The sequence below is a fragment of the Strigops habroptila genome, chromosome 1 (genome assembly GCF_004027225.2).
Source record: "Strigops habroptila isolate Jane chromosome 1, bStrHab1.2.pri, whole genome shotgun sequence".
Taxonomy (NCBI): domain Eukaryota; kingdom Metazoa; phylum Chordata; class Aves; order Psittaciformes; family Psittacidae; genus Strigops; species Strigops habroptila.
Genome location: NC_044277.2, coordinates 93,039,494 through 93,064,909, shown reverse-complemented (window position 1 = coordinate 93,064,909; position 25,416 = coordinate 93,039,494). Strand labels below are relative to the sequence as shown.

The 25,416-nt window shown below is 37.7% G+C and overlaps 1 protein-coding gene across 1 annotated transcript in view; it reads right to left on the bottom strand.

Moving 5' to 3' along the window:
• The window catches only part of CDKAL1 (CDK5 regulatory subunit associated protein 1 like 1), a 395,417-nt gene that overhangs the window by 246,272 nt on the left and 123,729 nt on the right, over positions 1–25,416 (bottom strand). The window contains exons 7-8 of the mRNA XM_030489990.1: positions 23,591–23,639; positions 9,949–10,069 (exon numbers count right to left, since the gene is read on the bottom strand). Coding sequence (XP_030345850.1) covers positions 9,949–10,069; positions 23,591–23,639 — 170 coding nt within the window. The remainder of the gene's footprint in view (positions 1–9,948; positions 10,070–23,590; positions 23,640–25,416) is intronic.

Here is a 25,416-nt window from a genome sequence, read left to right as displayed (position 1 = left end):
GAAGTTCAAAGAAGTGAGTTCAATCAGTGAAGACTCTAAAAATGAGGAAGTAGTAGTATCATAAAGAGAGTAACAGTGGCAGAAATCATGAAGACAAGTACAAAGCTGAAAGACAACAATCGAAGCACAAGAGAAAGAAATACCTCCTTTCAGGCAAATATTTAGTGCAAAGTTTATACCCTGACTATGTACCTTATATAGGTATGTAATGAACTTTGTATATAAACATCTTTCTTTTTGTGAGGGAGTTATTATCCCCTTTTTGTAACGGACAATCTTGAATTCAAGGTCATCATCCTTTCAGGTTAGCACAGCAGCAGACATTTCATAGAGTCATAAAATGGTTTGGCTTGGAAGCGACCTTAAAGCTTATCTAGTTCCAACCCCTCTGCCATCATGTTTAGTAGTCAAAGTAATATTGTGTAATACAGATCAGCACAAATGGCAGAACTATCATGTGCAACAGTAAACAAAATTGAAGAACATCAACAGCTTCCACCTTCCCAGCAGCAGAAGGGAATTTATTATACTAAAACCCAGAGTCCAAAGTTGACCAGACCTAATACTACTGCGGAATGAGAAGGACCACAGCCGCCTCCACCAATCCAGCCAAAGGGGTAACTTCTGCCCTCAGCTGTTGATTTCAGTGAGCAACTCCCACTAATTGACACTAGAGGCTGGGCAGTTTTGGCACTGAAGTACAAGCCTAGCATACAGAATCAGCTGTAGCAACCTTTGAAGTTCGGGGGAAAGACAAAAATCAACCTATTTCAGAGGGAGGAAACAATTCCTTCCTGGCCCAGTACAACTCGTTTCTTTTTTTTTTTTTTCTTTAATTATCTTTCTACATAAGCTACACAAGGAAACTAAGCAGTAAAATGCAGTACTTACCACTCATTCTGCATGAGGAAGCATAGGCGAGCAGGTAAGTTCTCAGCAATGGGGACACAGAACCAGACAAACACACTGAGAACAGAAATGACTAAAAGCACAACAGTTGGTAAGAGGAGAATGTGAGCCACACCAATATGCCACCTCTTTATGATAAACAATACATTTTTTCATGTTCTCTGTGAAATTGGAGCAGCACCTGGAGATTTTGTAGCAGTCTGTTATAAATAATTTTATATTCCCTTCTTTAAATGCAAGTTACATTAATTACAATAAATTGATAACTGAAAAAGACGATCATTCAGAAAGTGTCACCAATATGGTATTTCAATATCTCATTAGGAAATAACGACCTTGGATGTGAGTTACAGTAAGTTGCAGTGGAAAGAGACCTTAGGCAAAAAAGTGGACTGTTAAAGCTTTCTGTTGTAAACAACTGTTTTTCTCTTTTCCCCTCTGTTACAGCAGTGTGGTTTCTGCAATCTTTGGAATAGTAGCTTTTCAAATTTTATGATTAAAATTAAAACGCCTTCCATACAGATATGCACAACTGTACCTTCTATCATTTTCATTACATTTTTTTGTGAAGTGTGCCAAAGCAGAACAGATTGATGTCTGCTACATAAATTGAAATACATGCTTAGCATCTAGCATAGTATCTAAATATATGCACATGCAAATATTGATTAAAATATAAACAAAAAACCTAATGCAGAGGTTTCCTTTCAAAAACACATACACTATCATTCAAGTCTTTTCACCTTCTCTGCTTTCTGAGGGTAAGTGACATGATACAATCTGGCATGTCATAGATGTTTGAGCTAAATAGATATGAAAAGTGTCCATTTAAATATTATAAGCTAAGGTAGGACCAAAGTAATTGTATCACTTCATATTTCCTGAGGAGTTGGCTCTAAGCATTTATCTTGAATTCCAGTAAAAGTAAATACGTTATAACATGTAATTATATAATAACTATTATAATCTGAAGAAATACTCTTCTGCTTCTCCAAGCATAATATTGAATGCAAATCAAAATACGTATTGATCTTGTATTCTAAAATCAAAATCTTCTTTCAACTGCAGCGTCACTTACATAAGTATCTTGAAAAGTTAAACATTAAAATATAGAAAACCTGTATTTTATTAATGAACAAACTAAATCAAGTAAATTGAAAACATGGAATTCATTCTTGTAAGTATTCGGTCAAAGGTTTTTACAAAATATCAGATTTGTAATTCAGACTCACTATTCATTCAAGATCGGGACAGCAGCATTTTAGGAGAAGATGGAAATGTTGAAAACATTGCAGCACAGTTGAATAGACAAAAGTATATAAGCAGTCGCCAAAAAACCAAGTCTATCACTGTCAAACACCAGATAATCCAATTTTTCACATAGCAGAAAGACTTCCATTTTCCATCTCTCTCTCTCTTTTATCTAGACTTAACATTGTATTAGGGCACAGACTTGACTGCACATCAGTAATGACAGAAAGCCAAAGAAACAGTGGTGGTTCTGCTGAACTGATGAGATTATTACTTAAACATCCCACTAATTGCAGCACAGGAAGGCAGTGGCTTCACAAGCTCTTAGACTTTAGCCATGCCATCCTTTCCTGAGCAATCAAAGATATTTTGGTATGGTTTCAAGACGGTGCCTCCAGAAAACTCATTCCAGTTATGAAGGAGTCAGAGATGGCAAGAACACACAAAGTGCTTGCAAAGAGGGCCCCACAGGTATAGATGCTGTTTGTTATATGCCACAAAAAGCTAGAAATCTAAACTCAGCCAGTTCGATCAGCCAAAAACCTGGACAGGCAACACAGGCCACTGCAAGAGCTCAGGGATTTAAGTCACAATTAGGGCCTCTCTTTATGGCCTTACCAAACAGTAATTTGCTATCATAATTACAAAAACTCTACTGCATCCTAGTTGATCTCTATACTACCTTGCTAAATATCTATTTTAAATCACTCTTCAGACAGGCTAAACCATGGTAAATACCCCATTAATCAGCACAAAGTGCTGCTTTATAATCCATGTCCACCTTGTTTATGACCACATTTTCCTTTCTTACAGGGAGCTCCACAGTGCCAAATAGTACAGATCTGCAGTCACACTGCCATACACAGGCCTCACGTGAAAGTGGAAAGTAGTATAACACAAGGGGAAGAACAGACCTGACTTCTGGAGAAGAGACACTCTGAAAGGGTACAGCAGGAGCAGATTATTGCGGGATCAGCAGTATAAGCCCAAGCCATTGTAGCCATTCAGCATCTCAGTGATACAGATGGACAAGAGCCAATGAGGTGAAACAAAACCAAAAAAGGCAGACCCTAAACTTCCTCAGGCCAGTCTCCCAATTCTGTGTCCAACACGGTTCAGTCCTATGTTATGTGCCCGTGGGCCTCTGCTTCTGCACCTGAGCCTGGTTAACACTTGAATCAATGCAGTGCTGTCAGATTAATAACTAGATGCATTAATTCATTGATAAACTGTAGTAGCATCCTCAAGTGCTCCCAACAACCAGTGGAGTATCCCATCTCTCAGTGGAGTATCTTATGCTGGCAAAGGAATAAATACTGTTCTAACTGGACTCTACGCATCTGCCAGTGTACTGTCATCAAATGATTATGAAGCAATAATTATCCCTCCATCAGAGGAGGCAGAGCCACATGCTCCTCTTACTGATCGTTCTGTTTGTAAACCCTAGTTTCTGAGATGATGCCACTGCCTCCTTACGTACTGCCATATGGGGAAAGCCACTGATATGTCTTGCCCATGAGTCATCTCAACCAAGTGCAGCAACCAAATAAGACAGAATACAACCTGCTTTTAATACTGAAAGCAGCCCAAAATACACGCTGATTCAATGAAGCAAAATGAATCTATGCATGCCACCAAAGACCTTCCAGATCTCTTACCAGCATTATTTTACTTTGGAATTTTTTGTAACCTAACACCTCACAGGTACCTAGTTATTAACCACCAAAAGTAAGGACAAAACCATCTAGGGCTGAAAAGTTTTAGAATGTGAAATAGTTAACTAAATCAAGTATTTCAGATACCCACATTAAAAAAGTTACACAGTTGAAAGCATTTCATTTAAGCTTACACCCTCTTTTTTTGGCACAATTAAAAACAAAAAAACCAAACCAAAACAAAACACAAAACCAACCAACCAAAAAAGAAAAAAAAAATTACCTACATTTTCATGGACATACAACGCCAGGGTATTGGCTCCTAAACAAATATTGAAATGCTATACACAGAAAGACTATTATCTGACCTCATGTAAAACTAAAATGCAACTCTTGGAGTAAATTCAATCCTCATACTCCCCAATTCATCATAAAACTGAAAAAGCTGCTTGCAACAGAAAATGGTGGCAGAATAGAATTTTAACCTTTCGCAATTCATAACCAGGGAAATACTTCTGCCTGAGAACATCAGGACTGACAATAGTAACTCTATAGCTTATCTTTTAATGATGAATGTTTCATTACTTGATTCAAAAAACAAGTACTGTAAGTAGAATTACATTTTTTAATTCTCCTGCTAGATTTGGATCAACCAGAAGCTTAGAAACATTCTGAGCCACCACCATTACAGAACTTCGAAGCATTGCCTAAAAATCCTTGACATAATTAGCAAGAAGCATGAAGGACTTCTGAAGAAAGCCCTGAGCACTAGTATCCAACATAAAGTTCTCAACATAAATTTTGCTAGCAAGGACTGCCCATGAGAAAAAAAGTTTGCATTTCTTCACCACTGAGAGTACTAAGTTTGAAGTGTTATGCCTTAATCAGTATTTATGACTCAGAAGTAGATCGGAAAATCTTGGAGATAAAGTAACATGCTGATCTTCTGTAAGATATTCTAGCACTGCAGGAATAACCTACCGGGCTTGGCTAGACGGGTAACTTTAATTTACTTTTCCTTTTCATATGTTTTTAAAAGCCCTTCTCCCAAAAGAAAACATACACAGATGTGCAGATTGAGAAGTGGAGAGTGCTTCCACCTAACTACACAGTTCTTCCGGTAGGACTGTGGTTCTATACTCCCTCAGAACTATACTCAAATCCAAATGCTCAGTTTGCTGGGCTGAATCTTAAACATCTCCCTGCCCTCTGAGTAGCTTAAAAAGGGAATCTATAAAAGCAACAAGAGAATGAGACTATATGGAATTTATATGGTGTCTTCAGATGAGGGAGAACAACAGGAAACTTGGACAGAGACCTGGCCCTTTGGGTATGTTCATACTCCAAATTTAACATGAGTGGCACCAGATCTTAGCTGTCAGGATAGTCTAATGCAAGCATGCGCATCAGCAGTACAACGAATTGCCTGGTCGAGAAGGAAAGAGAGGCAGAAACTTCAGAAAGAGTACAGAAAGCACTTTAGTGAACCTACGCACAAATCCGCCCAACAGTAAATTCTACTGTGGGCTCATATTCAGCTCGTACTACACTCCTCTCAGGCTTTCCAAGCATTCAAGTAAAAGTACAAAATAATAATGTAAAATAATTGTGTTTGAAATGTATGTGAGTGGTAGCGACTTGAATATAAAGGAGCTCAGGCCATGCCAACACCACAGACAGGTCAGTAAGAGTCCAAGCAACAAAGTAGTGAGCTCACAATAGAGAATTATTTAATTAAAAGTCTCAATCCTATTAAAAGAGAGCTAAGTGGCTACATAGGTTATGAAATTGGCACTAATGAATATTAGATCACAAGGAAAAAAGATTTTTCCCTAGACTAAAATAAAGCTATAACAGAAAAAGGATTTGAGAACATTTCTCTTTCTTCCTTCAAACTAACAGAATAATCACATTAGGAGATTCGTGAACAACTTCATGTCTTTTCTCTAAACAGCATTCAACATGCTATTCTACTTATATTACCATGCTTGTTCCAGTATGATGACCTGTACAACACCTGCTTAGAACATCAATAAAAGTGAAAGAGATTGAACCAAATGCCCTTAATTCAAGGTAGAAAATTATTTTGGACAACAAGAGCAAATCACTGTTTCTAGCTTCAGATCCACTAGTATCACTGCAGAACTTACTACATACTAAGACAACTATCGAAGCTCTGTTGGAATCACTGAATTTTATTAACTGCCTATCCCACAGAAAAAAACCCCATGAATAATTGATTTGAAAAATATTGAAGAATGTTTTCTAAGTTATAACAGAGAAAGCAAACAATACAGGAAGAAAGGGTGACTTATTCCTTAAGGGAAAGTTACAGTGGTCAACCTTACACGGGATACTAGGATGGTAAGGATTCCTTATGTATTTAGCACATGGAAAAATTAAGATTCATTAACATATCTTTGCATGCCATAGAAGTCTGGCAAGTCTCTTGTGACCCCATTCTGGTACTCACCATGGTCTCTGCTTAACATGCTTGGAAACTCTAAATATTTTGCTCCTGGGATGGAAGGTTTTCTCTAGAGTCACAGTATTGACAGAAACCACTAACTGCCATGGTAAATTAAAGAGATAAAGATAGCTTGGATTTTTAAATGAGAAAACAGCAAACCTCAGAGCAACCAAAATTAACAGTAGAAAAAAACCTGTCCATTACTTCTGAAATAAAATAAAAGCTGAACACCAAACAAGATCCAGGTCCCTCTAAGAGAACAGCAACACCTTTTTAGGACAAGTGTGCCACTGTATGAAAACTCTGAGCTGGCTCACAATGGACAGAAGCAGCACTTCACAACTATTCCATACCTTATGGGGCTTCATTTTGATTTGGTTTTATTATTATTATCATCATTATTGGCTGTATACTGCAGTGGAGACACAACATGTTTGTCCCTTGATAAGATAGACTTGGTTCATGGAAAGGAACAGCTGAGGAGGCTCATGTATAACACCAGCCTGAGGAAAACACACGCAGAGGAACACATGCATATGTAGGCATGTATTTGTGCATAGGAAATAAAAAAAAAAAAATTAAAGTCACAGTTCTACAATGACAGAACCCTTCAGGACAGGAATGTTTTCTCCTTCATGTTTGAGGGCAGAAGGAATCAATACCAAGAAACTTCAAGTCAAAATTACTGAAGAGAATTTGACACTCTCTTAAGAAACAAATCTTATTCTGGTGTTGCATTTCAATTGCACCCACATTCTCAGACACAGCTGTGCAAGAATGAGAGATACCTTAACAATCAACATATCTTAAGACTCCCGAAAATACATTGGTCCTACTAAATTCTCAGAAGAATAGTTCCAGCTGGCAGGTGTCTACATACGTAAAGGTATTCATACTACAGGAGAGGGAAAGGGGTCAGCATGAGCAGTCAAAGCGCTTTGGGGCTAAGGGATATACATGTTCCCACAAAGCTTTTTCTTCCCCCACAGAATTACAGAAGAGGCCAAGAGTTCATTAAGATCCCACATGTATATGGTAATATGTCACCACCTGTCACTGCTCTGTGGATACCATCAGGCCCTAATTGACCTGACCAGTCTCAGTGGCTCTCTCCATCAGTCTCCTCTGGGCCAGGAGCCCCAGTTAAGCTCAGGCCTGTGCCCCCAGTCCTGGTGTGAGCTTAAATACCATGCCTGCCTCCAGCCCTGTGGTCATCTCCAGGATAGATCTCAGACCTGTGTTAGATATCCTGCTTGTGCTGGTCCTGGGCACTATTGCTCACAGCACCAGACAACTGTCTTTCCAAGGAGGAAATCACTATTTTAAACAAAGTATTTCCTACTATTTTAAGACCTTCTAGTCTGATCCAAATTCATCACTCAACAAAGAGCACCGTACCAAAAACTAATCTGCAGATTTCTCCAGTCTTTACACAGAGAAAACAGTTCAGATCAAAGGCAGTATTGTACTAAAAACTGCCATAGCCAGACTACTAAGGCAAAGCTGATGAAACGAACACAGCCAAGTCACAATGAGTAACATGTACTGTGTCTTGTTCTTCACCGATTGTATTTTTACATTTTCAGAAACTGCTGAGAACTGCTGCTTTTCTAAAGATACATTTTAGTTTTCAAACCCCAAGTAGTAACCAAAAAAAGTCACCTGCAATACGGGATTCCCTGAGCATGCAATATAACAGAGAATGGGAAGTTAATTAATTCAGATGTCTTATACAACTGGCTTGTTTGAGATTTCAGAATACTCTGGTCTTATCAAGTCATATTTGGCTTTAATCTCTGTGAAATAAATATATTTTTGTGGTTTCTACTATTTTTTTTGATTATCCTATGGTATAAAATACATTCTATCAACCCGAGAACAGCCATAACAACTAAGCAAAGTAATTAGTGTTTATAAACTATCAGGTTTTAAATAAAAGGTTTTCCAAAGGTAACATCTAACGGAGATGTTAATTGCCAGCAGTTTAATCAACTTGGGAAATGTGTTTTTAAAACCCAGTATGAAAATATATATTCAAAATAGATTAAAAAAATTTCACAGAGTTGCAACTCTCATCAGCCAAGACTAGCAATAACCTGGTATTAGAAATAGCAATGCATTTTACCATTTTAAGTGCACTACTACAAATCAAAAGACATGTAAGTAAGATCACAGCTCAAGTAGTTTACATTCTTGACAACATTTACAACTAGAAAGATATAACATCAGATTGTGATAAATACTAACAGAAAAGAAAAAAAAAATATACCATGTAAAAGAATGCTTTCCTTATTTGTAAGGACAAAAAGGATTTTGATCACATGGGCACAAATAAGACAGACAGGAAAGACAATAAGGGAAAAAAAATAGATCGCCTAAAGTAATTGCACCAGAAGAGCTCATAACCAGACACCAAAAAGAAAGGGAAACCCCCCCCCCCAAAAAAAAAACAATAATGAAACTGCAGTTTAAAAAGATATTATAATTCAGCAATATGACAAAACGTCACCCATGTGTTTACCAAAAGTCAGAGGAAGAAAAAGCAACCACACTAAGCCTTAAACTGGTAATCTGACCTAAATAGCACACTAGGTTTTACAGCAAATTATGAAGGCAAGATTAAAGACAAGGAAGTAAGAGAGAAAGAGGATAGTAGCAAAACTCTTCTATGAACTGTTTAAGAAAGTGCTAGAATAAACCTAAACCAAAAAGTGCTAAGATCTACCACATTTTTTTTCTCTAGGCAACAAGTTCACACCCACCTAGGCTGCCTAGTGAAATGCATTTTATATTTGACCACCCGGGAAATGCAACATAAATTGGAAAAGATGGGAAGATCAGAAGAGGAGGGGTAGAGGGTTTGTTTCTTGTTTGGATTTGTTTGTTGGGTATTTGGGGGCAGGGAGGAGAGAAGGGAGGGAGTTTTTTGGGGGGTTTATTATTTATTTTGGTTTGGTTTCTTTGGTTTGGTTTGTTTTTAGGAAACTGATCAAATGGGAGATGACCAAGAGGAGTTTAGAAAAGGAAAGCATCACAGGAAGGAAGATTAAAACAGAATTCCTCAAAGTGGAAATGCGGAATAGAGAAGTGCTTCTAGTCTTATGGCAGAAACGAGCATCCAGAGTTGCTAGATAGGCAGAGAGTAGCTTATTCAACCAAAAAAACCAACCAAACAAACAAACAAAAAAAGCTGAAATATAAGCATTATAACTCTTTACAAACATATTAGAGGGGCAAGAAGCAAATAACTAATTTAGCCATTAATACATTTTGGCTGACAATCAGGCATTTACAGATCTTCACAATGTTTAAAGATCTTAATGAGTTACTAATGATATGCCAAACTGCCTTCTTAGAAATCAAAAGCACTCTGAATCCTTTTTTTCTTCTCCAATTTTCTAGGGTTTCTTCTTTTGAGAAAGAGTTAGATGAATTACAAAGAGAACTGCATGCCTGTATGCAGCCCTGGAGCAGCAGAAGTCCTGCACCCAAATAAGCAGTGACTTTTTTCAGAAAGAATGACATTCAAAATCTTTTACTATCAAAAAGTGGTCATCCTGCCTCTTTCTGTGTAATTTAGGAGTAATACACTAGGCCTGCAGAAAGAGATAAACTGAATTCCTCAGCAGTACTCAATGTTTTATACATTTGGAAGATTCTTACCCTGTATTGATGGAAATTATTTCTATCAGCGGATTCTTCCTAATCTTTGGCAAATCCAGTCGTGCTCCCCCCAGACGTTTTCCATTATCCTTTTTCTGACCCAGCAGTCTCACAGAATGACCTTCAAAGAAGCACAGGAATGCAGTCAATATAAGGCAGAAAACCATCATACTAATTTTGATTTGCTCTTCTTCCAAAGAAGTGTTTATACTTCAAAGATTGAAAATGAGAATGAGATGTAATAATGTATTTCCACCAGCTGTAGCATTTGAAGAGATACTGACAGGTAAAATCATGTTAAAATGAACAAATTATTTAATCCAATTCTCTCTCACACTTGCATTTTCTGGTTTATTGAATTAAAATGATCTAAGCAGTTTCATTTTCAGATTCTCAAGCAAACACCATAGTAATATTTAAATAAGTCATACGGCAGGATTAAAATCTTTTTCCCCAAAATTTCATTCAAACCTCAATTAGTGGGTAAAACAACTAAATATTTTTTAGCTTATTCTGTAGAGAACCAATACATTTCAGTCAAAGTTACCTGATCAAGTTTAAGGGAAAGTGCTGTGAAGCATATCCCAATAACATGTTCATGTCTCAGCTGATTACCAAGATTTGCACATACTTCTCCCACACCAAGGAGACTGTAGGTTAGAAAACTGCCTCACAACTCCTTTCCTGAAGCAGAGAGCAAAATTCAAATCCTATCACCAATTGCCTACCACAGTACGTCAGTCATACCACATCAACTCCTATATTTAAAGCACACACAATGACAGGTTTCACTAATATTCACAAGATCGAACAATGAAGAACAAAAACATATTATTGCAACAGATATTGTAAAATGTGCCCGAATTATAAACACAAGACTCGCATCATTTATTCCACAAAGCCTAAAATAGGCAAGAGACAGCAGGGGAAAGCTAATGCTAGATACCTGAAAAGAGGTGAAAAGTAACCACTACTTGGAATGGAGGAAAGAGAGAAAGCATGTATCTGTTGAAGTTGGAAAAAACTCTTTGATAGTATATGAAACTATAGCTACAATCTGTCAAACATTTCAGAAAAGGAAAAATTACCCTAAAAAGGGAGGGCAGTGAAAAGAAAGGATGAAATTATGAAATACTAGGTGAGCTACATCCAGCACAAAGTAGATAACCAATTCAGATCAACTAAACACCATGTTCAATCAGCTCTCCTAACTTACACTACCAACAGCAATTTACACAACTAACTAATCCATCAGTTAAAATCTTTCTCCACTACCTGTTTTGAGGAGTCATTAATTAATTCCCAGATAATGTGGTATTCATACAGTGAGTTTATTTCTATGATACAGCAACAACAGCCTGGAAATAAACGACGACTTCTGGCACACCATTGTGCTCAGGTATTTTAAGATACATGAAAATTCTCAATCAAAAATGTGATGTAATGAAGAACTGAACACGATGGCCTGATATAATAGTTAATAGTAAAATAAGACATCATAACATCAACAGCAATTAAAAGGCATTATTTTTGCAGATGCATTTGACAAAAATTTCATTACATCCTGCTGTGAATTCAGTAATATGGTAACTGCTATTAAAATTTGCTAAATTATTCACTTCTACCTTTTCATGACAACAGCAGCAATATCTTTGTCTCACAATACAGTTATTTTCCAATCTAATTCTTCATTAAGGAGTCATAAGCATGGTATCATATTATTTACTTGTATAACAAAAGTGATTGCATTATGGCAAGCATAAAAATTGAACTAGAAGCAGAGAATATTCCTCTTTGTGTTTCCTAATATTGTGGTTTTATTTGGAATAAACCAGTATATCCATTTTTAAACCATGCAATTGCATTACCATATTAAAACTCTACTCGGATTTATGGTTGAAAACATAGTGGAATGATTCATTGTAGTCTTAAAACAATCAGGATTGATAACACGAAAACAAGCTACCCAAAACTTAAAATTCATAGATTTAAAATTGGAGTCAAACCACCATTCTGAAGTTTTAAAACCAAAACATAACCAAATGACCACAAAAACAACCTGCCCCCCCAAGAAGTAATATTTAAAAAGCACAGAATCAGTGAAGCTTGATCTTCTCTGAATGTGTACCCTCACAAGAACAGCCGCATGAATTACTGCTCTCTAATTTAGCTCACGTTCTTCCTTTCTCATACTGGGAGCATTAATCAACCATGCAATCTTTTTCATGGAACTTCTGGAGAAAGAGTATCCTTTAGACTACAGAACTTGTCACAAACCTGCTTGAAATTTGTCAAAGGACTAAAAATTAGTAAGGAGGAAGTGAAATGGAAATAATGACAGACCTGTGCAGGAGGCACAACTTTGTAATCCATGTTTTCTCAGGAAAATGGGGAGAAAGAAAAAAACACAACCCCCAAAAAACCACAAGCGAAAACAAACCACATTATGGCAGTCTAGAAAATCATGTTAACCAGAAGTAGTACCACTACCTTCTTACACACCATTGTCTTTCAAATGCTAGGCAGGTTAGTGCATACATTAGAAAAAAAACATAAATACTTAGGACACTTGCACACAGAATATAGAATCATAAAATAGTTAGGGTTGGAAAGGACCTTAAGATCTGCTAGTTCCAAACCCCCTGCCATGGGCAGGGACACCTCACACTAGACATAGCCTCTCTTACCTTCAGAGACCTTCTTAATTCAGGAAAGAATCCCCAGCTCTGTGACCACCTCCCATGCGATCCACTGAATGCTAATATCAACCCTAACCGCATGCCTGAGCTCAGCAAACCTATGGCTTGGCAATCAAATATCACAGTTTATTTTCACATGAAGCACGGCAGTTTTCCCCATATTCTGAATCACAATAAAGCTCAAGTTAATATGAGGTTTGCAAAACCTGTGTGGTACTCAAGAATAGAACATCCCTGTATTTTTCACTTCAGAAACCAGAGGATAGAAAACAGCTGTACTGGAAGATAAGTTTTAGCAGAGAGCTTAATGCTTCCAGAAAGCATGCAGCATATGCATATCCAACTACAGGGATTTGTGCTGCAGGCACAATTTTTTATTTTTTTAATAAAAACCCCCCTCAGTTACAGCATTCATGACCTTAAATCCTTTTTCCCCTACTCCATACAAGGACTATTTTGTTTCACTTTAAGTAATCACTAAAGCATCTGTTTACAGCATTGTTGCTATTAATAAAACATAACTTGATAAACACTGAATCATACTTTTTCACATGCTCTAGATCTTACTTCCCGATACTTATTTCAAGAAAAACTTAAAAAAATTTTGTTGTCTTCAATAAGGAAAAGTCTAAGCAACATTTTTTTAACTGTCTAATCAGCATTATTAAGCCCACACCAACATCAAGCATAACAGAAAAAGCAGCCATTTTAAAACTCATTTATGACTTCCTTTCAAAGCTTAGAATAGGGCAAAACACTGCAATCAAGCTTTACTTCTAAAGCATTTTATCTGATTAAGTTACCTTCTCTCTGGCTTTACAGGCTGGATAACAACTTGACTAAGCAAAGCAGGTGTCCCAAACTTAAAAGCAGGGGGGGTTGTTTGGTTTGTTTCTTTTTTCTTTTTAAAGTTTGGTATAACATTTTTGAAAACCGAGTTAATCACACTTCCAACAAAAAAAAAAAACAAAACAAAACAAAAACAAACAAACAAAAAAAAAAACCAAAAAAAAAAAAAAAAAAAAAAAAAAAAAAAAAAAAAAAAAAACAACCAAAAAAAAAAACCCCAACAAACAAACACCACAACCCAAAAAAACCAATCAACCAACAAACCCAAAAATCACTCCTTTTTTTGGTGCCTCACTGAAAGGTGCAAGCTTTGAAATACAGCTGAATGACAATCAAATCTCTCTGGGTTATATTTGAGAGCCTTAATATTCTAGTCCTATAAATCTTTTCTGCCATAAAGGTAACTTTTCTACTTCCACATAGTCTATCAGTGGGTAAAATTCTATTAGAAAACCTGAAAAGGTTACTTAGTGGTTTAGGTCATGCTTCAGAGCAGAGTTTCTCTAATTAGTAGACAATTAAAGCAGATTATGACACAACAGTAGTACTAACCAAGTCCAGTGAGGAAGCTTATAGAGCAGAATCACTCACAGCAACTCTAAATGAAATCAAGCTAGAAACAATTTTAATCAGAGCTAAGTTTTCAGAACTGACTGTTTAAAATTAAAACTCATCTTTACATACAAGACAGTAGACACAATTCACATTACTTGGCATTGTTCACAAAGAAGATGAGGTTGGAATGAATTAATCAGGATATTAAATCCTATTGTTAGTCTAGAAAAGGGATTTTAAATGTGTCAGTTTGATAAACCAGTGTGCAGAATGAGAATATCTTCAAGGCATTTATTTTCACTTGTTAAAAAAGATATTAAAAAGTAACATAGGATTAATGGCATGTACATGAGCCTTTAAGCATAGATGTATGTGCTTCTAGACTGCGATAGAGAATGCCTGATCTTGAAATACAAATATATTAAGGGAAAAGGTAATGGAATTTCTTTACCATAAGATTATAACAACATTAAATGTGCTGTGAACCTCAGGCTACCATCAGATACCTGTGACCTAGACCCACAGAAGCATGTTAACAATACTAGAGCGAACAGATACAAGTAAGACTGGTATTTTGCTAGTTTGATACAAGGATAAGAAAAGGGGTAGTGGCCTGGCTTAGTCATCAGTTAACTTTAAGAACTGCCTATCTATCTGGAAATATCTATCAGGTATTAATAGACCTACTGTATTTCTAAAAAGTCAGCTTCACTCAGTCCATAGGCTGGCACTCCCCAACAGCTGGTGGGAAATAATATCTGTTTGAAAGAAGAGGGCTTCCACTGAGGGTTCCTCCCCATCCCTGCACACCCCACTGGAGCTACAGTGTGCCACCAAAACACAAATCCCAGCTAGACACAGAGAAGTATTTCTTAGCTGTTAGCTTCAGAGTTCAGTGCAGATATCTCAAGCATCTCAAAAACACAAGTGTAAAGAAAATCCTCAAAGATGCAGGAAACCCCAGCTTTGGCAGCAACAATTTCTATTGTTTTCAGCTTTTCTGTTACCCATTCTTTCCCTTTCCCAGTTACCTCATTATGCTTAGAGGTTATTCACCATTTCCTGAAAGACACTTTTTTTTCCTCACAACAAGGCTGCCCATGTACTGTTCTACACTTCCCAGCCATCTCTCACCAACCCGTCTGATATTCTCCAGCATCTTCAGGGAAAAGGATTAAGCACTATTTCATGTACTCTGCACACATTTCCTTCCACCATGATTTCCTTCTTACTGAATACAAAGCGTCCCTTCCTTAAGCCTAACACTGGAAAAAAATGGCACATGGGAGCAGTGTAACTAAGGAAGGTAAAGCCATATGAAGGGAAAACAATGTAATAAATTTCTCTGAAGAAAAACAAAAGGAGTAAGTGTAAAGAAGAACCAAAAGCAGCGATGAAGACTGAAAGGAGCATCAAGTAAATATAAAAAGTGAGAATATCAGGAAACTTAACTGAAAGTAACAAAAAAAGTCAAGAACATAAAAGAAAAAAAGAGAGCTTAAGATGATCAAATAAAAAAATATGTATAAAGGCAGAAAAGGCAAACAGAAGTGGCTATTACAAAACTTCTACACTAGATTTATTTCCAGAGATGTATTCTTCTAAACCCTGTAACTATTGGGTAAAACCAACCTTCTAAAGTTATTTCGGATCTTCTGGCCAGACTTACAGAAAAAATATCATCTGAAATACAAGGATGCAACACAAATTGCCTAACACACTCTACAGCTAACCCGGACTGTTACTCATATTTGACCCCAAACCTTTTTGATTTGGAGGTGCTTTAAACCCAGACTTGGTGAGCTCACAGTAGAGGGGCAGGCTTAGAGCCTGAGCCCTCATCTATCTCTGATGGAAGCAGCTCCTGTGTAGCAAGGGCAGGCCCTAAGCTCATCTCCCATCTTTCCTCCCTGCTCTGCAGCACAAACAAGCTGTTCCACAACAGACATGACTGATTGCAAAGGAATCCCCGAGCTCTCCAGAGCAATCACATGCTGCCAGACATGCACGAGTGCAGAAACAAGGACATTAACCAGCTTAGGGCTTTGCTGTGTGAATGCTCCCACCCAAACCAACCCCAGCCGGCCAGCAGCAAGTTAGTTATGTAGTGAAGGCACCCCTGATTCTCATCCCCAAGATTTCCTGGCTCAAGTAAATACAAGGAGCAAAGAAAAGCCAAACCTAACCTGGGAAATATATGTCCTGCTCCTGGCCAAGCAATTAATGTAAATTATTCCTCCTCTACATCAGCAAAGGTGGGGATATTGTGTAACAGTCAAACTCCTCCAACTGGTGTAAGTCAGGAAGTGTCCCATGGAAGACAAGGAATAGTTCAGACCAATGTCGGAATTACTGATCTTCCTTGGTGTGTCACAGGACCACAGATAAAAGCATGATCTAGGCCTGGCAACCAGCCCCATCAAGTTCCTGATAGCAGGTGGTATATTTGACCCAGTCTCTGCAATTCAGAACTCTGACAAAATTATTGCCTTCCACCTTACACTAACTCAACAAAACTTCAGAGAAACGTGCAGGTACTAATAAGCATACAGCACATATGAGCTTGAAATGTATACATCTACTAAGCCTTGCACTTGGAATTAGCACCAAACAACAATTCTGTTTCAGAAGACTCTCGAATGAGTGTCATGCAGGTGAAGACAGGGGCTTTTTAAAATTAATTTTATGAAATTTCTAAACCAAGATATTAAATATAGTGAAGCAGTACACAAACTTCAGAAAAAAAAGCTCTGCAGGTGGCCCAGATTTCTGAAATTCATACATCACTTTCTCTCCATTAAACATATAATACCTCTTTACTCTTGGTATTTCTCCAACATATCATTCAATTGTAACAGTCTCTGTAAGCACTAAAACAGCAAAGTGCAACAAGTAAAACAGAAAAGGAGGTAACTATTAACAAGGAATTACTGTTCATATAAAAATATATTAAATTGATGTAAGTATTCAAGAATATTTTTGACACATCCCCAGTACTTTCCTCTCACAACAAAAGCACTTTAAATGCCTATTAAAGCACTTGTTGTTTTGTTTTGTTTTTCCAGGATTCAATAACTTCACCCTACTTCAAGATCATGTGATGTTATTGTCTTTCTGAAAAAGTGACTAAACATTAAACTGCTGTGAACTCAAAGTGCTGGCTACAATTCCACAGCTCAGAAGGACAATATGAAGAATTGGCTACAGGAAGAGTTCCCTTGACCCTCTGCCTTCACCTCTCTGAAGAAATGCATTTGATGAGGATAAAGGATGCTGCTCAAAGACTCAGGAGATTTTGGATAGAAACTTTCAAGGAAAAGAAATTTTGAACCAGATGAAACAGGCTGTGTTCTGAGGACAGGAAATGCTCAAGGGTGGATTGTCAGAGCCAGCTGCTGCAGTGCAAGTAACTTGCCTAATGTTTTAGGGTGTGCAGGTTGAACAGAATAATTTTAGCCTTAGATTTAAACAATGAGCCAAACCTCTAGCTGTATGCAAAAGCAAGCTTTTACTTTCATCTCTACTCCTTTGCCATCTATTTGTACCCCTACAGATAACTAAATTGGACTGGTTTGAACAAGGCACTCTTTACATTAACCAGCCCTGAGGATTCTCTAACAAAGCTAAACCCAGCTGAGTCTAAGCAATGTGAATAAGACAGAAAAGTAGAGATGCTTTGAGATGGTTATTCACTGAAGGTGCGGAAAAGAGAACATACAGGTCTAGAAGAAAAGGAACCTTTCCCGTGCATGTCACATGTTCATTGAACAATGAGCAAACACAATTTTGTTACTATGATTTTCAATCTCTTCCCTGCCCCCCTTCCCTCATTGCTTGCTTTCTTATTCTTCAGCACTATTTATCTCCCATTCAGTTTCTGTGAACTACTTCAAAATAAAGTCCTAACAATGACAGTCATAAGAGGGATAGTCAGTCCTAACCGTTTTCTAAACCAAATCAATGAAATAACTACATTGAGGAAAATAATTGGAAACCCCACCTAAAATCCTGGATTGTCTCACACACCTGATAGTCACTGCATGCCCAAAAACAGTTGAACAGGCACAGCAAAAACAGCGACAAGCTTTGGTGTAAGAACAGGAACCAATAGGTGGCAATTGGAATCTGTTGCCTCAGCAGATAAGATTTTTATAGTAAGTCACATGATTATTGATGCTTTAGAAAAGCAATTAAAATCTGCCTTTGCGGAAGTAGTTTCTCTGTAATTACTGTATATTCTTTATTGTGTTCTACTGTTCTCTTTAGATTACAGTCTACAAAGCTAAACTCCCAGAATTGATACTGTCACAGATAATGGTACTACTATTTTGAACTCGTTCCGTCAGTAGTCACACTTTACCTAAGCACTCAGAAACAGGCTATCAAAATGCAACCTGCTGCTCTCATTGAAGTGTCTGGCTGAATAATAACCCCTTCCTTTAAAAACTGTAAGGTGGGATACCTTCAAGTCAGGTCCTTCATAAGTCAATGCTTGCTGTCAAAGCAGTTCTCAAGTAAACAGAAGGAAAAAAACAACACTACCAGTTTCAGTAATGACATTCTTTCCACAGATAAAGCCATTTTCTTAGATGACAACAAACACCTATAATTATTTTTGTTTCAACAAATCGCTCCAAAATTTTGAATCCAGAGACACAAGAAAGGGGCAGGAGGTGACTTTACTATATCAGCAATCCATACACACAAATGCGTGATGCTCAAACTTTTAACCAGTTATTTCATCAAGTTACTGAAAAGCTGTAGTTCTGTATATTGCCTATTGAAAACCTGATTTCAACCCACACACACTTTTTTTGGTCTGTCAAATACAGATAACCCCTTGCATAATTTTTGCCAGTAGTACCTTGACTTTTCAATAATCTCAGTTTAAGCGTGGCTGGACACAGCACGGCTGAGCCCCTCAGTCACTGGTGGTGTGAGAAAGCGCAAATCACTGCCTGACAGGAAAAAAAGTGTGAGAAACTGCCCTGTGAACACCAAGGTGAAAGAATGAGGAGAGGGAGGAGGTGCTCCAGTCACCCCAGCAGAGATCCCCTTGGAGCCCCTGAAGAAGACCAGGGTGAAGCAGGTCATCCCCCTGCAGCCTGTGAGGATTATCAAAGAGCAGGCAGACACACCAAAGAAGGTGCAGCCCACGGAGAGCCCATGCAGCAGCAGGGTTCCTGGCAGCAGCCCTTGCGGGACCCACACTGGAGCAGCCTGTTCCTGAAGGACTGCACCCCGTGGAAGGGACCCACGCTGGACCAGTTCTTGGAGGACTGCAGCCCATGGGAAGGCCCCAGGCTGGAACACGGAAAGAGGGTGGGGAGGCGGGAGCAGCAGAGAGGAGCTGTTTGTTAGGGGATGACCACAACCCACATTCCCCATCCTGCACCACTCAGGGGGAGGAGGTAGAGGAGTCTGAGATGAACCAGTGAAACTAAGCCTGGAAAGAAAGGGGTGGGGGAAGGTAGTTTTACTTGTCTCTTTGTTTCTTACCATCCTACTCTATTTTAAATTAGCAATAAATTAAATTAATTTTTCCCAAATTGAGTCTGTTTTGCCCGTGACGGTAATTGGTAAGTGATCTCCCTGTCCTTGTTGTGACCCATGAGCTAGTCCATCTTATTTTCTCCTCTGTCCTTTCAAGGAGGGGGAACAAGAGAGCGGCTGGGTGGGGGTCTGGCAGCCAGCCAAGGTCAATCCACCACACAGTGAAATAAATAAAACAGCCCATCCAAAACTGTCCCCCCTTTCTACGTCCTTCCAAAGGATGCAGAAACAGGGACTCAATGAGGCCACTACCCTCCCTCTGACCCTCCTCAAGCTGCACTTCTGCACAAACAGTCAGTTTCCTGACTCAGAGCCAAATGATACTCTTCCTCACAAAGAAACTCCTGCCTCTTCCAATTTTTATTCTTCATTTGGCTTGTCATCAGCTTCTTAAGTCAAAGCTACTCTTACCACAATCACAGAAATGGAAAAGAGTATTTTAACTACTGTTATCAGCAAATTATAGTGAAATCAAACAGCAGATACAAATACTATTTAACATGCAGGCATTCATATACACACACTCTAAGGTAGGAAATCCAGTATAAATTCTACACTTTAGCCTACACATAATATAGGGGGCTTTTATCTGCTCATTTTCATACAAACTTACACTGCAGCTATCAGCAATTCATGATTACTAACCACATGAAGACAATTTAACAGTTTAGTAAATATGGGTTAATGTTTAAACTTGGAATGGATGGGCAGCTTCACCAGACAGGTCAACGTGACTGAAATCAAGAAAGGTTATGTGAAGTATAAAAGGCTCAACCCTGAAGTAATTTCCTTTGGTTGTTTTTTATAATCAAGTCTAATGACCCATTGTAAAACTATGTTTTGTGAAAGCATTAGACACAATATGGACTAAATTCAACCTGTGCCCCTCATCTCCCTAAGGCCTAAGCTAAAAGCAGACTCTATACAAATACTCTTGTTCCACGCCTCCCACCTCCAGAAAGCTTTAATAACATAGGATTTGAGAGCTAGCATGTGCAGAAAGGGGAGAAAGACCCAACTCTCTAAAAACCTAAATTCAAAACCAAGAAAAGAAGAATTTCCACAGTAAGCAGTTAACATTTCTCCTTTGAATTGCAGCATAAATGGATTATCTTGCCTACTATAAACTGTTTAGACGTAAGCTTGTATACACACACTGGATTTTAAGACAGCTTTTAAAGTGGTTCATAAAATGCTGACTTGAGCAATCACCATAAAGACATTCTGTGGTCCCCATCAAAGACAAATCTTCATCTTATTGGGACATGCTTTAGAGTGATCAGCTCAAACAGCTTTTAAATTCTGTACAGAAATTTTACTTAATGATGGAACATTCATCGATTATAACTGTGTTTTCTCCTAGCTCACAGACGTTACAACTCCTTACCAATACTTATCTAACATATTATGTCATCATAACATGTTACTGGGAAACTAAGCAGATGAGGGGAAATGGGTGCCCTAATGATGTAAAATTGCTGTAATCCAGTCTTATAATTTAGGTATTGTGCAGATGAAGCAAGGTTTATTAAACTGTTAAATCAGAGTCTTGCATGATGAAATGGTTCTGTGTATCAGGAAGACTGACACACTCTGGCTACACAACAGTGACTGTGAATTTGAGAAACCTAATTCTGAGGCTGAGATTGAATTAATTTGTCTAACTCCTAGAAGGCAGTATAGAGGTTTCAGATCATGAATTACAGTATCATACTAAAAGTACCTGAAGATGCCTTTAGTTAAAAAACATCCTGGGACACAGTATAAATATTAATCAGACATGACCTGCATACAAATACCACACAGTTATTAAAGATCGCTCCTGGAAATGACAGTTTACCTGATAATTTACCTCATAATTAGAAAATGTCAAAGTTCTGTAATACTCATAATAAAAGTCAGGGTGATATAAAAATGTGAAAACATAGGGTCTCTTAAAAATACTGTCTCTTTTGGCTGTAAGTGCAATAATAAATATGAACACCTTCTTTTACATTTTCAGATGAAAAAGGATAAGAAGATAAGTCAAATAATAAGTGTTTATTAGAATTACCTTAGCAAAGAGTTGGAAACTGGCAAATACATGGTTTTCAAACAGATGAGGTAAAGAATACCATAAAGGTCTATCTTGAAACCATCTCTTGAAGCAGCAGAATGACACTGTTCTGAAGAGAGTTTCCTGACAATGCCCTTAAGACATTGAGAAATAATGCTAAAATCAACCCTTTTATACTCATACAAAGTGTTCTAAATAATTCCAAGGAAGTAATTTTCTTTGGGATTACAGTAAGCTTTCAACAAATCCAACAGGGGAGCCGTTTTCTTGACACAGTGAAAAAGAGCTTCACATTCTTCTCCATTAGTGGACAATGATTTCCAAACAAATAAATTTATCCATTATCTTTAAACAAATTTAAATGAAAGTAACGTAAGTAAACCCTCCTTTTTTTATGGCTGGTTTTGCAAAAGTAAGCCAATACCATATGTATGACCCCTGTCAATTTGTCAACTCTCTTTCCAATTGACATTCTATTTTCACAAAAGGGTTACAACTGGAAGGGATGTCTGGAGGTCATCTGTTCCAACTCTCTCACTCGAGCAGAGCAACTTAAAGCCAGTTGCCCAGGACCACATCCAGGCAATTTCCAAATGCATCCAGGGATGGAGACTCCACCACCTACTTGGCACCCTCAGAGTGAAAAAAGTGTCTCTTTATATTCAGAGGGAACCTCCCATGTTCCAGTTTGTGCCCACTGCCTCCAGTCCTGCCATTGAGCACCACTGAGAAGAGCCTGGCTCCACCCTCTTTGCACCCTCCCTTCAGGAAGGTACATGATGAGAACCCCCTGAGCCTCCTCCTCTCCAGGCTAAACAGCCCCAGCTCTCTTAGGCTCTCATAAACCATTCCCATTTCCAACACATTGTTATAAACACTGTGATGCTTCTGGGAAAACAGTTTGGCTTATTTAATAACAAATACGAATACACTGAATAATTTTCTTCTCTGTTTGTATGGTACAGTACCCCAAAAAAAATAGATGCCATAAGGTGAGGACAAACTGGGAAAAGTTTTGGTTGGGAGTACATAAGAGTACAGGTTTCAGTTTTGAAAGCATTCAAAGCAACATGAAATCTTCAGGCCTTCAAACCACACACTCTAGAAGCTTTCCCCCACACTACACAATTTCTTAATAGAAACTTTTTTCTTTTAAAATTTTGCACTGCTTCTACATATTTATGCTGTACTTCAAAAACATCATACTTCAGCATTAAAGTTATAGGCAACGTCTTGTGGACTAGACACTTGTTTATATTGAAAGTACAGCCAATTAAACTAAACCTTGTAATTTAAAGCTTCATGGAACAGTAATTTTTATGGCCTGATAAGTAATGGAGACAAACTTAGGTAACCCAGAAAGACCCAGACAAATATATTTATTTAATAGCAAATATTTACTAGTCAGGCTGCAGAAACAATACTCTCTTTTCCCCCCTTCACTGCAAAGTACTGCGTGTACACACACACGCACACAGCCTCAGAGAACATGGAACACAGTTACAGAAGAACATTAAACCAGCAGATAATTTATCTGTCCTGCTGAGGAAGTCTCAGGGAAGTGAGCCAAAAAGTGAAAAGAAGAAAACACGGGAGGATTAAACATAAGAGATACAGCACTGCATTAAGATTGCACAGAAACTTTGAACAATACACTACACCCACCTATACTGATGCAACTTAAATGATTTCTTCAAGTCTCCTCTAGATCATTTACCATGAATTCAACAGGTCACAAAGCTCCTGCCAGAAAAGATCTCTGAAATTACCACTTACACAAAGCATACACAGCAAAGTATAGCACTGTCCAAACATTTAGCTAGAGAAGAAAGCAAGAATTAGGTTGATAAAGAACGTAACAGCAGCACTTCTGCTAGCTAATGTTTACATCTTTCAGACTAGCTGCAATTATTTCAAGTGTGATGCTTACCTTTAATAGTTTCCTCCACAACTTCTACTACACGATCTATCTGCTGAACCTAAAAAAAGTCAGAAGGTCAATATCTAAGTAGTCAACAACTGGACATACTTTATATACACTCTTCTTTCTTACATGTGCTCTTCTGGACTAAGGGGGAGTAAAGAGTTGGGGGCTATGTTTTTAGCCAGTTTTTTTCTGTGCATCTTGGTTCATCTTCCAAAAGTAACTTTAAAACTCACCACCTAACATAAACCAAATTTTGTCCTCAAAATAGCAAGTTCCTTTAAGTTTAGCAAAAAAATCACCAAATGGCTAGAAAAAAAGTTCATGCCTTAACTGCTGTTCATGGCCCATGACAGGTAGTGGTCACTCAGTCAGTACGTGAGTGGCTCAAACAGCCCCCAGTTGCTCCCTCTCCCCAGTCTCAATACCAAATTAGTAAGCGGTAGAGAACACAACAAGAAGCTGAGGATATTGTGAGGGCAGACTACAGTGGAGAATATTAAGTACTGTAGGGAAAGACACTGGAATATGGGAAGAAATTAAAAATGCTGGAGTCAAGTTTAAAGTAACAAGACATTGTCCTGGATTTACAGCAGGCATTCCATTTGGAAATGGAAGTAAAAGCCCCGATGTTTTTCACAAGATAGAATAATATTTAATGACTGTGACATGGCATCTCCAGCAAATGATGTTTTGTCACATTTGCCAAAATTCACCCATAATGTGACAAATAGTTCAACTATTTCTTATTTGATTCATTATTATTTATTTAAAGTTAATAGCCAATATCCTATAGAGATTTTGTTAAGTAGAAGGAATCAGCATTAACACTGCAAAATTAAACACTCAAATTCTTGAACCTGAGATTCTTCCTACAGCTTTCCTCTAAACCACCTATTGTATGTAATGTCTACTATATATGCCCATAGATGTTGACATACAATGCAGGAAAGGATACTTTGCCCATTTAGATTAGTTTATAATTTTCCACAATGTTCCTTCTTAAATACTGCTTCTCTAAGCTTTACATTATATGAAGTAGATTTAGTATGACTTCTACAGTCATTTCCTTGGAGTTTCTTTTCCAGTTTGTTTCAAAAACAAGCAGAAAAGCACAAGTTGCAGAGGCTTCAAGAGCTGAAACTGGTGTGCAACAAGGAGTCTGGAACTTGGATCCCTTGCATCAAAACCATTAAGTCTCTCTGCCCTTAAACCACCGAGTTTGTCATTTCCTGTAAACACGTCTGCACAGTCATCTCTATTTCACATTCATTTTCCAATTGGTCTAATAGCAGCTAAAAACAAAGCTCATCTGTAGCTGGTGTCTGATCTGGAGTTCCCAACAAAAGTCAGTGGGAGTCTGTTCCTTTCCTTGTCTGTGTGTTGGATCAAGTCCATGTAGAACTTTTTTTTTTTTTTTTAAACCTTTTGAAATACAGCCTTTTCAAAACACAGATCTCTGCCTCTTCATATTTCTGAATACGGAATATTAGTTATGAATTCTAGAAAATAAATTATTTGAAGTACTGCTAGTATGGGCATTTTTATAATCTTATTAAAAGATAGATATTTAAATCCTTAGCTGAATTACAAGCATTCACATTATAAACATTTGTCAATATTTAGCAATCTACTTCTAAAGAAAGCCCACTTAAGCAGTTGTGTAGAACACATGCATATTCACATACTTGTGTGCATATCCCTTTTGGATAGAAGTTAAAAAACTATGACCTAAGATACTTACACATATAGACTTTCTACTTAATTTTTTAAAAACAGATTTAAAGATGCAACTTGAAACCAGAAGTGTACACATTTACAACTATAAATAT